The 18,260-nt window shown below is 34.8% G+C and overlaps 1 protein-coding gene across 6 annotated transcripts in view; it reads left to right on the top strand.

Moving 5' to 3' along the window:
* The window catches only part of ARMC8 (armadillo repeat containing 8), a 137,148-nt gene that overhangs the window by 67,147 nt on the left and 51,741 nt on the right, over window positions 1–18,260 (top strand). For 4 of the 6 annotated variants that reach the window (XR_002324425.2, XM_020986114.2, XM_020986112.2 and 1 more), the window contains 6 exons: window positions 111–182; window positions 3,764–3,839; window positions 3,943–4,033; window positions 4,727–4,787; window positions 14,795–14,995; window positions 15,880–15,975. Coding sequence is in view for 5 of the 6 variants with exons in the window: in XM_020986114.2 (XP_020841773.1) it covers window positions 111–182; window positions 3,764–3,839; window positions 3,943–4,033; window positions 4,727–4,787; window positions 14,795–14,995; window positions 15,880–15,975 (597 nt within the window). In the remaining variant the exon portion in view is untranslated. The remainder of the gene's footprint in view (window positions 1–110; window positions 183–3,763; window positions 3,840–3,942; window positions 4,034–4,726; window positions 4,788–14,794; window positions 14,996–15,879; window positions 15,976–18,260) is intronic. The other 2 variants (XM_020986116.2, XM_020986113.2) reach the window with 1 other exon arrangement.

Raw genomic sequence — 18,260 nt, forward strand, 5'->3', positions numbered from 1 at the left:
GGGCTCTGACTCAAGGACAAATAACTAAGAAGGCTCATATGATTATAGATTAGATAATTAAGACCTTAGAGGTCACCTAATCCAAACCCCTCAAACCTTTCATTTTACAGATAAAGAAACTAAGACTGAGAGAGGTTAAGTGCTTTGCTCAAGATCATACAAGCAATAAACATCAGAACCAGGTTTGAAACCAGATCCTCTGAATCTAAAACCAATGTTCAAAGCTTTTCAAGAAACCAAGAAAACGGGGAAGCTAGGTGGTGCAGTGAATAGAGCTCAGGCCTTGGAGTCAGGAGGACCTGAGTTCAAATCCAGCCTCAGACTCTTAACACTTACTAGAGCTGTGTGACCCTGGGCAAGTCACTTGCCCCAGATCGCCAAAAAACCCCGAAAGCAAAAAGAAAAAGAAAAAAGGAACCAAGAAAACCTTGGAGATCATTGTAAATGTTCCAGGATAGCTTTGTGGTTACAAAAGATATGCAGAGGGAGCAAAGTAAGCAATTATTTTTCCAGCCCTAAGTTTGGCAAATGTGATAGCTGCATTGCCACTGTTAGCAGCTGTAGAGAAAGTGTTGATTTGGTTTTGATATATGAAATTCATAGCCATAAATAATAGCCCTTGGTGCCTGTAGATTTCAAAGTAGGGAGAGATAAAGCCAGAATGAGAGTAGGTAAGTAAGTCACTAGGCTATTTAGCCATTGTATAGGGCACTGAGACTGCAACTAGAAGGTTGGGAATGAGAATATAAGAGAGACAGAGACAGAGGCAAAGACTGAAATATTCTAGGTTCCTTAATTTAAAAGGAAATGATAAGGGTCTAATCATATTTTCACTATCACAACTAACAGGATCCAAGTTTCATCAATTAAATACTGTGCTTCCCATTTTCATACATAGCATTTTCCTATTCCCTTTATACACTCAAACCTTAAATTCCCCTACCCCAATTAAAACAAACAGTAAACCAAGAACTTCTGTTTGATTATATCTTAATTGCAATTCCTTCTTGCTACCAGTTACTTAGCCATTTGTTTCTAAATATAGAACAAAACATTTTATCCTCATTAAAGAAATTTCAGGCATTAATAGGTTTTTATTTTGTTTGTTTTTCTCTACCAAATGAGCCCTTGATATTAAAAAAAAAAGGCCATACTTGAAAGTAAATCAGATTTAGTGCTTTTGAGATGACTTAAGGGAATGAAGGAGGACTGAAAGGAGTTCTTGGTCCTTCTCTGGACTTTCCTAGGAAAGCTGACTGAGATTGCTAGAGGCCTAGTGCAAGTTACTGCTAGATTGAAGGGTCCTTTGTGTCATCGGTATTTTTGCGGTTCTAAAACCTCATACTTCCTACAAAAGATGTCATGCCTATCCTGCATATATATATATATATATATATATATATATATATATATATATATATATACATATATATATATATGTATGTATAAACAATATGTCTATGTGTATATATTCATATATATGAGATAAAATACAAATTTGATAAAATGAGAAAATTTGGTTTACAAAAGAGGATGATAAACTTCACACATCTCTAATAGGTACATTTTGCCTTTTAAAAAAGTATATAATAAATTCCACAAGTTAATTTCAAAGCTGTCTTGCTTGTCTGTGTCTCCTAAACTTTCTTTTATCATTTTCTGTGCATTTAAAAGTGCTTCTTTTTGGGGGGGGGGTATCACTATAGCTAGTCCTACTTTCTCCTCTAACCTCTTTTAAAACAAAAACAAAAATTAAAAAAAAAGCTTTTAAAAAATAAACATAGTCAAGCAAAACAAATCCACATTGGCCATATCAAAAAATGAACATGTCTTTCTATACTTTGAGTCTGCCTCTCTGTGTGCTTCATCATTAGCTCTCTGGAATCATGGTTGGTCTTTTGCATTATTAGAGTTCTAAAGGCTTTTGCAATTGTTTTTCTTTTAAATATTGTAGTCATTAAATAAACTGTTCTAATTCTCACCTCCCTCTTTTGCATCAGTTTATACAAGTTTTTACAGGCTTCTCTGAACCCATCCTTTTTGTCGTTTATGGCACAATAATATTCCATTCTATTTATTTGTCATAATTTCTTCAGCCACTCCCCAGTTGATGGGTGGCCACTTAGTTTCTAGTTCTTTTCTATAACATAAAGGCCTCTTATAAATACTTTTGCACATACAGGTACAAATTTAATTTAACTCAGTGTAAATCCTGGGACTTGATCCTAATACTTTAACTTAAAGTATAAATAGTTACTAAACAAGAATACTACACTGAATAAAACCTGGATTTATTCATATACTAAACACTTATTTTAACAGCAGTAGCAAAAATGACCATTTATTGATCATCTATGATATTGAGAATTCCAATCTGACTCTGCACCTTCTTCCCAAATAGTCATGGAATTTCTTGAACTTTGAACTTTGGTAACTACAGCTATTTCCATTTCATCATTCCAAATGAATGTTTGGAATTTACAGTCTAGGTTAATCATTTTGTGTATGGCCCAAATTTCATGATGCCAGACTACTAGAGCTGGCCAAATCACAGACTCATACAAGCAGAAGTGACAAGAATAAAATGAGTGTCTATGGGAAGGCAAGGGACGTTTTTTCTTCCCTGGCCCCCATCTTATTCTTTTTTTTTTTTAATCATCCCTTTTAAAAATATTTTTTATTCTTCCATTTGCAAATCTCTTCTTTCATCATGCTCTACTTTACTTAACAGTCACTCAGTTTTCTCTCCACCACTTCTCCTTCCCTCTCCATCAATTCTGCCCGTCAGTCATAAACATTTATTAAGTGCTTGGCATGTACCAGGTAGCATGCTTATACTATAGCAAATTATCAAATTGCCATATGTTATGTAGAATGAAAAACATTTGGAAACTCTACATTAGTGATAATGTGTAAGAGTTTTTTGTTGTTTTTTGAGATATTCTAATATTATCATCCTTTATGAAAACTTAAAAAGTACCAGCACTAGTGTATGTAACTATACAGACTATTGCCTGTTTTACTTGGGAATTCTTTCACATGATAGTTACCTTTCATATGGATGTTTGCTATTTTCAGGTAGTATACTATGCTCCTGACTAGTGAAAATAGTGAATAGAGAAAAATAAAAACAGTTAAAATAGTAGTCTTCACAAATGGCAGAGTACGCCTTCTATTATAAAAACATGGGAGTCTACATAATACCATAAAACATGATAACATAGGTGCTAAATGTAAAAAATAGTTCATTTAAGAATTTAGTTGTGTAGAAGGACAACAGATCTTAGGCAGTATATAAAACATTAACAAATTAGTGTTTTCAAACTCTTCTCCAGAATAACTGGAATCATTTCTGGAAATTACTTCTCTTCTCCTTACCTCATTGTTGCTTTTCTGTTCTCAGTTGTATCATTTGAAATGTACTTGTTGATTATCATTATTTCCTGTGTGTTAAAAAAAAACTATTACTTTAGTTTGATTATTTTAAATACTTTCCTTCTCCTAGCACTTCATTCGTCTACTGTTGTCATATAAATCGTCCTATTTATGTCTTTATTGTACTTTGTTGTACTTATTCAGGTACTTAACAATGTAGATTTTTACTCTTTACACCTTTTATCATATTATGCATATTAGGACTTCTTCGTAAGCCTATATTCTTATTGATTACAGATCAGTTTTTGCAAACTCTGAAGTAGTATGCATTTTCTGGTTTGAGGTTGGTTGGTTGGTTTGTTTTTCTTTCTTTCTTTTTTTTTAACAGGTTCGAATGCAAGCACTGAAATGCTTCTCAGTTCTAGCTTTTGAAAACCCCCAGGTATCCATGACCCTTGTAAATGGTAAGTTAAAGACTTTGCTGGCTTTTTCTGTTTTAAAAAATGAACAACTTTATATCTTTAAAGAATTTCCCAAATTCTAGTTTGTTTGCTTTTTTATTTCTAGTTTTGGTTGATGGAGAATTACTACCCCAGATTTTTGTGAAGATGTTACAGAGGGATAAGCCTATTGAAATGCAACTCACATCAGCAAAATGGTAAAACTTAAGATGACACGAAGGGAAAGGAAATACATTTATAAATATTTCAGAGTATTAGCAGGATATCTTTTAACTGCTTCCTCTCTTGTTTGAGGAGTTGGAGAAATTTTTGGTGCTCCCTTGAGCAATTTATTCTTAAGCATAGTTGGAAATTAGCAGGGATCTCATCTAGAATTGCACTTACTAAACCCTAGAATATGTTATAGTAACTGACGTGTAATATGTTTATTATCCTCAATGGAAAAAGAAAAAACAACCAAAAGCTAAAAACATTGTTAACATCCCAGTGTTTGTAGTCCAGCTGCCAATAGTATAGAATCATAATTCTGAAAAATGTCTTTAATATCCACATGTGGTATAATATGAATAGCTTTGGATTAGAAATATGTCATATTATGACAACTAAACTGCATTTAAATTCAAGCTCTCTGTTATGGTTGTCTCTAATTGGTATACTTGTTTTTGAGTGTAATCTTTACAATTTATTTTATTCATCCTTTTTGCTAGCACCCCAGCACTGTCTGTGCTACTAGTTGGTCTTGTTTGAACATTTGATGACTGGATATAGGAAAAGAAATATGCTTCTAGCAAATTATTATTCACCTGATTTTCATATGAAATCTTAAAAACAAATTTAAAAATAGATTTATAAACCAAGTAGCAAGTTTATATTTTTCAATTTATTTCTAGCTTAACATATATGTGCAGAGCTGGAGCAATTCGGACAGATGACAATTGTATTGTATTAAAGGTAATTTCATTTCAAATTGTTCTCAGATGGGATGTTACTTTTTTCAGAAACCAAAATATTTTTACATTTATTATTATTTCCTGATTTTCTCTCTCCATTCATTGATCATTGGATAATATATGTATGTATATATGTATATGTGTATATATATATATATATATATATATATACACGTATATATACATATATGTATATATATACACACACACATATGATAAATACTATAGAAGTACTGTGTGTTGCATGCATTACTTCACTTCATATAAATGGGTTAATCATTTAGATTTTTAAAATTGGTGCTAGGTATGTTTTGAAAAATCTAAGACCAGGAATGAAACATATTTATAATCACTTTTGGGATCTTCTGGTAATGGGAAAGATGTAGAATGTATGTGAACACAGAAAAGCCAAAAATATTTTGCCATTACTTGTAACTCGCTTTACTTGTAGGTATTTAATGTTACCTCATTTTGATAAGTATAGCCAATCATAATCTCATATCAAGGCATTATTAAATATCCTAGAAGTCATACTATGATACCTCATCATGGACTCAAGATGGCCCCCCAGACTGGCCTGTTCTCGTGTGTGTTTGCATTTCCAATCAGTTATCCACTCTTTTGTTTCTTTAGTGGGATTTGCCACCACTGACTCAAGTGTTTCTATCCTGCCAGTTATTTCTGTTATATGTGCCACACATTCTGGTTTTACAATTCTTATTTCTCTTTTAAACCAGTCAGTAACATCCTCCCGTGGTTGCATGATTTCTGAGGGCCACATACCTGCATAAACAATTCGCATTGCTCCTTCTACCATTAATTTGTAAGGAAAGATCTAAATTATCAGTTTTTAGCCTCTCACACTCCGCCATGACTTTTACTCCCTGAAAATCCAGAAAGTCTTCTGCCTTATCAAGTGTTGATTCATTTTTCTTTGCTTTGAAGTATTTATTCATAGATGCTGAACTTTTTTACCTAATTCAGAGGTCATATACCTTTCAACTATTAGTATTTTCCCTATTGGTTTATCTGTTATACTCAAGGTCTTTATTTGAGTTTTCTTCTTCCTCTGGTCTTTTGTCATTTCAATCTTTTTTTTTAACATGTTTAACATTTTTTTACATATGAGTTAACATATGTAAAGCACTTTGCAAAACTTAAATCTATATAAATGCTCACTTTCTGACTCTCTTCCTTTTGGATGGCAGTTTTCCTAGGAGCTAGATCTCAAAAATGACTGGGTTTCCTCCCAAGCATTTCATGATTTAATCAGTCCCAGTCTCTAAATGCTAGGCTCTTTCCTTCAGGATTAGTAGAGTGCCACACAGCTACACATATGTGTCCTGTCCTCTTTCCCTCTGTTCCTCTATTCTCTAGTCAAGCTTTGCTGTAGCACTGAGTGATCCTATACTGTTTTCCCAGCCTGAGCAAATTTCTGCCGCTTAGATATCCCTGGCACTAGGAGGTAGGAGGAGGAAGAAGATTGTTAGTTGTGCAGAGTTGAGTTTTATTGTATGTATGTGGATCGGGGTGTGCATCTTACCTGCTGGGACTCTGGTGGGTGGTGGGGAGGGAGTGCTTAAGGGGTTAGGGAATTTTTTCCTGTTTTTTGGTTCATCTGGTTTTTACCTTATTTGGGTTCTTGGTATCCTAGCCAGTGCTTCTCGAACTGTGGGTCACAACCCCATATGGGGCTGATTAGGGGTCACAAATGGAAAAAAGTTTAAGAAGCCCTGTGACGTAGACTGCAGAGACAGCTGAAATTGCTCTAAATTCCGATTTCAGAGACGTTTAAGAGGTCATGAGGATCAGAGAAAATGTCTGGTTTTCTATCTTGTTGGTCACATGACTTAGAAATTGGCCCTAGGTTATCAAAGGCTGTGCCAGTGGAGTTCAAGTTCTGGCAGATATCAGTAGGTTAAAAAGGCTTCAGAGTCAGGTGCAGTGACAAGACTGGATGTCTTTCATTCAAGGACCAACCTTGCTAAGTTCAGAAAGTCTCATCATTTAGACAAATACATTTTCCAGTCTACAGCAAGTCACAAAGATCATCTGGCAAGATATGTTATAGGTAGGACCTCAGTCTTTCTTGATTTACTAACATGGACAAAATTACAGATTCTTGAAGCATGAGTTTAAATCCTAATTTCCAAATTAAGCATAGTAGTAGTTAATGAGTTGATGTGGTAACAAAAGGCAAATACAGTTTAATATTACAAAGTCTACCTGCTTTGCAGTAATGACTGTCTGACTTTATGAAAAATGTGAACTAAATCTTTTAAACAGTTCTATCATTTTCAAGTACAATGGGCAACTAAAGTGAAGTAAGTTAAGAAAAATGTAATTTAACAATGGATCCTTATTTCATAATTTGCCACTAGCAGAAAAACAAAAAGGAAGTTTTATGATGTACATAGTTATCTTTTAACTTACAAAATGATAGGCACCATAAATTATGAATGGTGATAATAGTCTGTAAATATCCAATGAGTTAACATATGTAAAGCACTTTGTAGCCCTTGACATGCTTATATAAAATTCTAGTTAATTATTGCATAGCTTTCAGTTTTTCCTTATTGTTCTTACTGTTTTACAGTCTTGTTGTCATTTTTACATTGTCTTCCTGGTTCTGATTACTTCAGTTTCATCAATTCATAGAAGTCTCCCCATCCTTCTCTGGATTCTTCATGGATTCGTTATTTTTTAGGCATAATAACATTCTATTGAATTTATGGACCACAGTTTGTTTTGTATTTTTTCTTTAGTGGACATGTACTTTGTTTCCCAGTTCTTTGGTGCCACAAAAAGCGCCAGTATAAATATTTTGATTTATGTGGTACTTTTCTGTCATTGACTTCTTTCCAGGTGTGTACTTAGTGGTAGGATCTTTGGGTTAAAGTGTATGGTCATTTTAGTAGCCATTTTAGCAGAATTCCAATTTTTTTAAGAATGGTTGGACTAATTCACATCTAAATCAGTAGTGTATTAATGAGCCTGTTTTCCTGCATATATCCTTTCCAACAATGACCATTTCCATGTTTTGTCATCTTTGCCACTTTGCTGGGGGTGAAGTGAAACCTCAGAGTTGTTTTGGTTTGCATTTTTTTTTCTTAGTAATGATCTGGAGCAGTCTTTCATATGGTTGATCATACTTTACAATTCTTCTTTTGAAAACTGTCATTTGACCACTTATCCTTTGGGAAATTATTCTTGGTTAGGAAATTAATGCAGATATATCTTGGCTATCAGACCTTCATCACAGGTATTTTGACAGAAAGATTTTATTCCCCAGATCAGTTGTTTCCTTTATTATCCTAGGCACATTGATTTTGTTTGTACAAAAGCCTTTTATTTTCATGAAATAGAAATTATTTTATTTTTCATGATTTCTTCTTTTCTTTTTTTTTTTGTTAAGGATTCTGTCTTCAACTGTAGTTTTAAGAGTTACCTGGTTTCATTCTCTTTTTATTGGTATAACCTTTTACATTCAAGTTGTGTATCTGTTTTGAGCTTATCAGGGTATATGGCATAAAATGTTGGTCTAAAACTGATTTCTGCTAAGCTGCTTTCCAATTCTTTAAGCAGATACCCCAGATTTAAAAAATAAATAAATAAATGCCAGTGTTCAAGAATAGGCAACTCTGCCCAGCTGCCTGCCAGGCAAACCAGAGGCATCTATTACAGAAAGTAAGGGCAGTTTTTTGTTTAAAACAAAAGATTTGGGAAGTAAGCACAAACAGAGAAGGCTTTATGAAAACTAAGAGATAAATTGAGGAATACTTGCCATAGAGTTCAAAGTCTATGATAAGGGGTCTTTAAATATAGCAAAGATATATTAGGTGTGTGTATGTGTGTGTGTATGTGTGTGTATGTGTGTGTGTGTGTGTGTGTGTGTATATATATATATATATATATATATGGGTATGTATGGAGTGTGTGACATATACTTATGTAAATAGATGTATGTTAATATAGAGGAAGCTAATTGGTACAGTGGATAGAGCACCAGGCTTAGAGTCAAGAGGACCTGAGTTCAAATCGAGCCTCAGATACTTATTAGTTCTGTGACCCTAGGCAAGTCACTTAACCCTGTTTGCCCAGTTTCCTCATCTGTAAAATGAGCTGGAGAAGGTAATGGTAACTTACTCTAGCATCTTTGCCAAGAAAACCTCAAATGGGGTTATAGAGAGTCAGACATGACTGAAATGACTCAACAACAAAATTATCTATATGAGACAGACAGATACACACACACATATACACATACATACATATGTGTTTTTGTTTAGCCATTTTTTAGTGTTGTCCAACTCTTCATAACCTCATTTGGGGTTTTCTTAGCTAAAACACTACAGTGCCTTGCCATTTTCATCTCCAGCTCATTTTGCAGATGAGGAACTGAGGCAAACAGGGTTAAGTAACTTGTCCAGAGTCACATAGCTAGTAAGTGTCTGAGGCCAGATTTGAATTCAGATTTTCTTTTCTTCAGGGTGGGCACTCTATCCACTGTACCACTTAGCTGCTTCTACATATACACATACATACATACATACATACATACATACATACACACACATATATGTATATGTATCCATGTCTAGGAGCTTAAAATCAAAATAAATATATCTGAAACAGAATAGTTAAATGCTAAAGTATGTTCCTATAATAGAATTTCAGAGATAGTAGAAATCAGAGGAGGGACTACAGTAGTAGAGAAAAGTTTTATGGAAGATGTTAGTTACTAAGATTGCCGTTCCTAAATTGTCTTTTAAAATAGACAACCCAGAAGTATTAGACTAAATATTATTAAACACACAGAACATATTATTTGGAAAACCAAATACTGATAAATCACCATGGTTGGATGGTAATTGCTGAAACTTTTCGAAGGTCAAATGATAAGACTGTTAGCCAAAATGGCAGCTTAACCTATCGTTAGAAATGTCCACTGTGCTAAAGGACTTTTACTTTCCCATCATACCTCTGAAAAATGTGCTACAGGGAACCCAACAATTATATAGAGTTAACACTTTCATTACAGATAATTTGGGAATGGAGGAAGGGGAAACCTATATTGAAGGGCAGAATCAAAGTTCTTAAAGCTACCTTGTATTTTTGCTGTTTAAAACATAAATGTGAAAAGTGATAAAATAGACCTTTAAGGGAAAAAAAATTATGATTTCCATAACAGAAATGTGTAGCATATTAAAGACTCTTAACCTTCTTTTAGTGTATGAATAAGAAGGCAAACAATATATCAGTTATGCAAGTGAAATCATGAAAAGTATATTTCCATATCAACCATATCAAAAAACAAAGCAAAAAAAGTAAACAGAAAATTATATTTCAGTTTGTACTCAGAGTTCATTATTTCTCTCTATGGAGGTGAATAGCAGTTTTTTCATCATAAGTCCTTTGAAATTGTCTTGGATTATTGTATTGATTTGAGTAGCCAAGTCTTTTATAGTTGATCACTGCAACATTGCTGTTACTGTGCACAGTGATCTCCTGATTCTTCTCACTCCACTGTGCATCAGTTCATATAGGTCTTGCCATGTTTTTCTGAAACCATCCCCATCATCATTTCTTACAGCATAATATAGTACTCCATCACAAATCATATACCACAACTTGTTCAGCCATTCCCCAGTTGATGAACCCCTTGTCCATTTCCAAGTCTTTACCACCCCAAAAAGAGCTACTATAAGTATTTTTGTATTTATAGGTCCTTTTCTTTTTTCTTTGATCTCTTTGGAGTACAGATCTAGTAGTAGTATTATTGGATCAAAAGATATGCACTTTGGGCATAGTTCCAGGTTGTTCTCCAGAATGTTTGGACCAGTTCAGTAGTCCACCAACAGTTCATTAAGGTACTTATTTTCCCTTGTCTCCTCCAGCATTTGTCATTTCTCCTAGATTTGAGGTAATGCCTTATAGTTGTTTGATTTGCCTTTCTCCAGTCAGTAGTAATTTAGAATATTTTTATATGACTATAAATAACTATTATTTCTTCTTCTGAAAACTGTCCATTCATATCCCTTGACCATTTATCAATTGGGGAATGGCTCTTGTTTTTATAAATTTGACTCAGTTCCCTATATATTTGAGAAGTGAGGCCTTAATCAGAGAAACTTGCTGTAGAATTTTTTTGATACTTCGTTGTCTATGATAACTTTTAGCAAAATGTAGTTTCCCTGATTATCTCTTTTCATTAGTTCTATTTTTGCTTTAGTTTTGTCCAAGATGATTGCTACTTCTGCCTTTTTGTACTTCAGCTGAAGCATAATAGATTTTGCTCCAGCCATTTATTTTAACTCTTTATGTGTCTTTCTGTTTCAAGTATGGTCTCCTGTATACATCATATTCTTGGATTCTGATTTCTAATCCATTCTGCTGTCTGCTTTCATTTTATTTGTTCTCTCATCCCATTCACCTTGATAGTTATGATTACTCTGTATTTCCCTCCATCCCATTTTCTTCTATTTATCACTCTCTCTCTTTTTATCCTGTCCCTACTCAGAAGTCTGTTTTGCTTCTGACCACTGCCTCATTTACTCTGCCTTCTTTTTTATAATCTCTCCCTCCCTTCTCCTCCCCACCATATCTCTTATTCTCTTCCCTTTCTTTTTCCATTTTGAGTAAGATAGATTTCTTTACCCAGCTGAGTGTGTATATGTATTCTTCCCTCTTTGAACCAATTCTGATGAGAGTGAGTTTCTAGCATTGCTGGCCACCCCTTGTTTCCCCTTCACTTTAAAAGCTCTTCTTTGTGTGCCTTTTTTATGTGAGAAAAATTTCTCCATTTTACCTCTCCCTCCCCTCTCCTCCTGGTGCACCCCTTTCTCTCAACCCTCATTTTTTTTTTTTGGCTGGGGGCAGAGGGGGAATCATCCCCACATAATTGACTCATATCCATGTTCTCTATGTGGACTTCTTCTAACTGCCCTAATAATCATGAAGTTCTCAGGAATTGCATGTATAACCTTTCCACGTAGGAATGTAATCAATTTAACTTTGTTGAGTTCCTTATGAGTACTCTTTCATGTTTACCTTCTTATGCTTCTCTGGAGTCTTATGTTTGAATGTCAGATTTTCTATTCAGTTCTCATCTTTTCATCAAGAATAATAGGAAGTCCTCTGTTTCATTAAATATCCATTTTTTCCCCCTGAAGGATTATACTCAATTTTGCTTGCTACTTTATTCTTGATTGTAATCTTAGTTCCTTTGCCTTTCAAAATATCATATCCCAGACATTCTGCTCCTTTAACATGGAAGCTGCTAAATCTTGTGTGATTCTGACTATGGCTCCATGATATTTGAATTGTTTGTTTGTTTGTTTCTGGCTATTTGCAATATTTTCTGCTTGACTTGGGAGCTGTGGAATTTGGCTATAATATTCCTAGGAGTTTTCATTTTGGGATCTCTTTCAGAAGGTGATCTGTAGATTCTTCCAAATTCTGTTTTACCCTCTGTTTCTAAGGGATCAGGGCAGCTCTCCTTGATCATTTCTTTTTTTTTTTTTTGGCTAGGCAGTGGGGTTAAGTGACTTGCCCAGGGTCACACAGCTAGTAAGTGTTATGTGTCTGAGGCCGAATTTGAACTCAGGTCCTCCTGAATCCAGGGCCGGTGCTCTATCCACTGTGCCACTTAGCTGCTCCTTGATCATTTCTTGAAAGATGATGTCTAGTCCCTTTTTTTTTTTGATCATGGCTTTTAGGTATTTCCCATTTCTTCTATTTTTTCATTCTTTCAATTTTTGTTTTTTGGAGGTTTTTTTGGTTTTGTTTCTTGATTTCTCATGAAATCATTAGCTTCCACTTGTCCAATTCTGATTTTTAAAGAATTGTTTTCTTTGTTTGTACCTCCTTTTCCATTTGGCCAATTCTGTTTCTTAAAGGTGTCCTTTTTTTCAGTGAATGTTTGTGCCTTTTCTACCAAGCTGTTAATTCTCTTGTCATAATTTAGTTGTATCTTTTCATTTTCTTTCCCCAATTTTTCCTCTATCACTCATCTCTTTAACTCTTCTAGGCATTCTTGGCTGCCTTGGGTCCAATTAGCATTTTTCTTTGAGGCTTTTCTTATAGCTGTTTTCACATTGTTGTTTTCTTGCAAGTTCATGTCTTGGTCCTCTTGGCCACCATAGTAGCTTTGTATGGTCAACTTTTTTATTGTTCCCTCCTTTTTCTAGCCTATTTCTTGACTGTTAACTTTATGTTAAAGTTGGGCTTCACTCACCTCAGGGTGGGGAGGTATCATCCCAAGCTTCGGGCTTCTTTATTGTGCTGTTTCAGAGCTAATTTGGGGGGCAGGGAGGCTAGAAGTTCTTGGTGTTTCCAAGATGGTATGATCCAGAGAGAGATGTGGTTGTTCTCCTAGTCTCTGCTCTGGTCTTTGCCTAGAAATGGCTGCTACTCCTCTGTAGGCACAAGTACTAGCTCTCTTCTTGGCCCTGGAAATGAGACCAGGGCCCCTCCTTACTTGTGACCGACCACAAGTGCTCCTCTCTTCCCTGGAACTGTGACCCAAAGCTCTATATGGGCAGTAGAGGTGCCACTCTGCTGCACCCAGTGCCAGCAGAGGGTCACCTGTAATCACTTTCTGACCAGTTGTCCAACCCCCCAGCCATCTCTGGGCTGAGATCTCCCAAAGCTGCTGCTACTGCTGCTGTTGTCACTGCTGCCTCCAAGACCCACTGCTTGTGCTCCTGCCATGCTCCAGGCCTGTGCCCACCCAGGTGTTATAGACCTCTTCTGTGGAGCTCCTAAGATGTTGTAGGCTGGATTAGTGTCTCCCTCTAATCTTTTGTTGGCTCTGCAATTCTAAAATCTGGTTTGTGGAGTTATTTTAAAGTTGTTTTGGAGGAGAATATTGGGAGAGTTCAGCAGGGTCCTAGCCTGTATTCTGCCATCTTGGCTGTGCCTCTGTGTGTGTGTGTGTGTGTGTGTGTGTGTGTGTGTGTGTGATTTTTTTTCAAATAGGTTTCATACCTATGGCTAAATATTCCAGGCTATATTTTGCTCTCAAAGCCTTATGTGGACATATTTTGTAAATAGTATAGAAGTTAACATAAGGCCATCATCAAAATAATAAATTCCTAATAAAACTTTCTGAATTAATGAAGTTCTATTTTACTTAAACTAAAATTAGTGTTGACAAATCTAATCTGCAAATTATTTATGTGATTTAATTTATATTGTAGGGTTATAGATATAAAGGTTAATTAGAGACCATCTAGTCCAACCTCTTCACTCATCTCTCCCATATATCTCCTTCTGCCATCATCCCCCAAAGAAAAGATAGAAAATGCAGAAAGCAAGGTAGCCCTTCAAGGAGTGACATGTGACAATGGTAACAAGAATAACAACTTTTCTAATTTTCCTCAGCATCACAAATCACCCTGTTGCTACCTGTTCTTCCCCTGGATCTGGGGTCTGTTGTCATAGGTGGTACTATGAGGCACCTGAAACAATTTCTGATGAAGAAACTGAGCTCTGAAAAGGCAGCTAGATGGTACAATGGGAAAAGTGCAAGACTTTGAGTCAGGAATATTCAAATTCAAATCCTACTCACACACCAGAGGTGTGCACCTTGCAAGTTATTTAGCCACTTAGCTTCAGTTTTTTTCATCAGCAAAATGTGGTTAATAATAACTCTTTCATAGGGTTACTGTGAGAATCAAAATGAGAAATATATATAAAGCATTCTGCAAACCTTAAAACTATGTAAATGTGAGCTATTATTGCCTAGAGTCATACTGGTAACAAAAGATCAGAAGTAGGAGTTGAACTCAGATTTTCCTGACTTAATTTCATCATTCTCTTCATTCTACCACACTGCCGTAATTTTATTTGCTCTCATTTTGAAAAAAAATTCTAAATCATTTTCTGACAATTATTGTTTGAAAATTTTAACCGTTAGGTATTCTGAATGTGAGATCTGAATGATATCTATAAAGCCAGTAATCTATTATCTTTAAAAAACATCCAAGTAATTCTCATATTTTTCAGACTTTGCCTTGTTTGGTTCGAATGTGCAGTAAGGAAAGATTGCTAGAGGAGCGAGTTGAAGGAGCTGAAACACTTGCCTATCTGATTGAACCAGATGTTGAACTACAAAGAATTGCTAGCATAACAGATCACCTAATTGCCATGCTTGCTGATTACTTCAAATATCCCAGTTCAGTCAGTGCAATCACTGATATTAAAAGGGTATGTTTTATTTTTCTCTTTATGTTTAACAGAAAATTTCAAACTTTTAAATAGTTTATAATTATAGTTTAAAACATTTTTAGATATATAATTTAAAAAATTTTTATAGTTTTTACCTTTTTTTTACTGTATAGTTTATGGCATCTCAGAATTTTTTCCATTTATATATCAATAAATTAAGAACAAAGAAAGATTCACTCATCTCTCCCATATATTTCCCTCTGCCATTACTCCCCAAAGAAAAGATAGAAAATGCAGAAAGCAAGGTAGCCCTTCAAAGAGTGACATGTGACAATGGTAACAAGAATAACAACTTTTCTAATTTTCCTCAGCATCACAAATCACCCTGTTGCTACCTGTTCTTCCCCTAGATCTGGGGTCTGATGTCATAGGTGGTACTATGAGGCACCTGAAACAATTTCTGATGATATTCTTGTGTTCCCTATGATATTTACCTTTCTTTTTATCCCCTTCCTTTGCTTTCTTCTCTTTTATATCTTTTTCTACTTTTTTCCTTTTTTCTTCTCCTAGAATGGTGAGACATTCCATTGTGGATATGGAAAAATAGCAACAAATTCTTTGAACAGAAATCACATTGTCAAAGTGGATATTTAAACATACAGTTTAGGCAGGTGGCTATAATAACTGATAATTAAAATTATTTCTTTATTAATATTTCTCACAAATGATCATATATACCTAAAAGCTTCTCAGATATTGAAAGGGTACCAGCATTTCCATTTTGCCTGTTTCAGATTAATTCAGTCATCCTCAAATGTTAATAAATTTGGACTTTTATTTTTGTCGTGTCAAATATATAAGCTTTCCTGAAAGTTTAGATCATTAAATATCTAAACCAGATCATGTTGTTTTCTTTTTCATAGCTTGACCATGATTTAAAGCATGCTCATGAACTTCGCCAGGCTGCTTTCAAGCTTTATGCCTCTCTTGGAGCTAATGATGAAGACATCCGGAAGAAGGTGAGTCTGGGAGAGGGGCGTCCCCCAGTCCTGACAGCCAGCAGGCAGGGAGTGACATCATCCTGAAAGGCGTGGTGAAGAGCACTAACAGTGACTGTTTGACTATAATAAAGCAGAGGGACTAAAAGCATAATTGAAGAATGAATGGGACCCGGATGTGGGGTTTTTTGTTTGTTTTGTTTTTAGAAACGTAGTGTGGCATGAACGTGCTGGAATGACAAATAACTGGTGTGCTTTTATGTGACATTAATATGAATTCTCATGTTGCACATTTTCTGCATGTGTTCTGGTGAAATTTATCCTAGCACTGTGAAGCTTCAGACACCTTGAAAAACATAACACTAGAATTGTAAATGTTATTTATGGAAATACCTTCTTTCTGATACCATTGACAAATTCAAGTCTCCTATTGTACATTGTTCTTTGATATGTGGCCTAGTTGTGTTTTAATTTTTTTGCTACTGTGCAAGTTTTGTGTGAATAAAAGCTTTGTGGAATGATGATTTTATGGTTTAGTGAGTGGTCATCTGAAGTTTTAAGCTCCTGACTGATGTTCAATGGTATGTTTAGCACCTTCATGTTGTCGTTGCAACCTAGCCCTACACAAGTTGCGCTTTCTTTATTGGTCCTGGGCAAGGAGAAGAGTATAATGTAAAGCTCTGGCTCAGCTCCACAAACAAAGACACTAGAGTGCTGACCACTCACAAAGAGAATCTGGTGTATACTCTGTGCGGGGCCTCTCTAGTCACCAGGGAGAAAAACAGAATGTTCTCTTGTTATTTATTATCCATATAAAGGACCCAGAATCAGGCAGCTGAATTTAGTAGTTTCTTGGCTATATTCATCCAGAGTACTTTGACTCACTACTGTAAGACATAATTTTAAAACATATTGCAAAGTCACATGATTCAAAGGTATACTGTAACCTTTATATTTATAGCAAAGGACACCCTCACCAGAACATGGTCAAAGCAAAAGAATGTAATGAGTCCATAGAGAGGCCATCTGGAAAAAAAGATAATAAAATAATAATAGCATTAGACACAACTAGCATGCTTTGTTTTCTGTGCACCTTTATTTGGCACCATTAATAAAATGTTTCTAACTAGAAAAGTGCTTAAAAGGCAATCTGAAAAAATTTGTTTTGCATCTCCAAACACCAACAGGCAAAATTGTCACTTCAGGCTTAGCTCAGTGATAGCATCTGATGCTGTCTATATCGCAATTTGATTTGAGTTATGAATCTTGACACTTTGTCTTACATCCAGTTAAGATAAATGATGTTGTATTCCAAAGCGAGGGCTTCTTGTGACACTGATGTAGATTAAAAGTACGTCAATACTTTGAGTGTCTGCAATTTCATCATTATTGATTAAAAAAATAAAAAGAAAAATGCGAACTTCTAAATTTTAATGTGGGAAATATTAAGGAGATTTATAATTGTATTAAACCTATGAGATCTGATAAACTGGTATGCTGCTTGGAAACTGGAGAATTATTTTGTCCATGTGATAAAGCTTCAAAAGAGTTTTTCAGGGAAATGCTATGGGCTAAAAAGGGAGATAGACAGATGGGCCAATAGAAAAATAGGGTGTCCTTTTTTGTACTTGTGTATAATTTTTTGTTTTCTTAATAAAACACTATTTTGAAGTTATTGACTTAATTTGTGACATAATGTGTTTAGTGTTATTTGCAACATAGCCTAAATAGTAGCTTATTAAAAAAAATTCTGTGTGTATAATGTGTATATCTCCCCTCCCCCACTTTTCAAGGATAATTCCTGAATGTTTCTGTAGAAACATGAAAAAAAAATAAAGAATAACTTTAATTATAAATTGTAGTTTGCTGTGCTGAAAAGCAAATGCTATGCTATTCTTACATGATATACAATATGTGATTTCTGGGAATTTCAGTCTAAGTAATTGATAGCTCATAGTAACTACCAAAGAAAGAAATTGTAACATGGAAAATATAGTATGATTGTGGTGATGAGACCTTCTTGGAGATCAGCCTCAGAAAGTGGTAAAACTTTGTTTTAAGTATATAAATGATACAGTTTAACTCTCAAATGCATTTATTTCTGTTTTATTTTTGTTCAAGTTTATATTTGGACAAATTTTTATTTATATTATCTGTAAGATACTTATCTATTTTTATATTTATACAGTGTGATGCCAATTATATTCTTGTGTAGAGTCTGGAAATCATTGTTTAACTTTTTTTTTTAACATTGCCTGTTATTTTCCTGAAAGCTGGATAATTTTTAGAGCTCATTTTTAGCATTA

Source organism: Phascolarctos cinereus, unplaced genomic scaffold (genome assembly GCF_003287225.1).
Source record: "Phascolarctos cinereus isolate Bilbo 61053 unplaced genomic scaffold, phaCin_HiC Scaffold_726;HRSCAF=1367, whole genome shotgun sequence".
NCBI classification, from domain to species: domain Eukaryota; kingdom Metazoa; phylum Chordata; class Mammalia; order Diprotodontia; family Phascolarctidae; genus Phascolarctos; species Phascolarctos cinereus.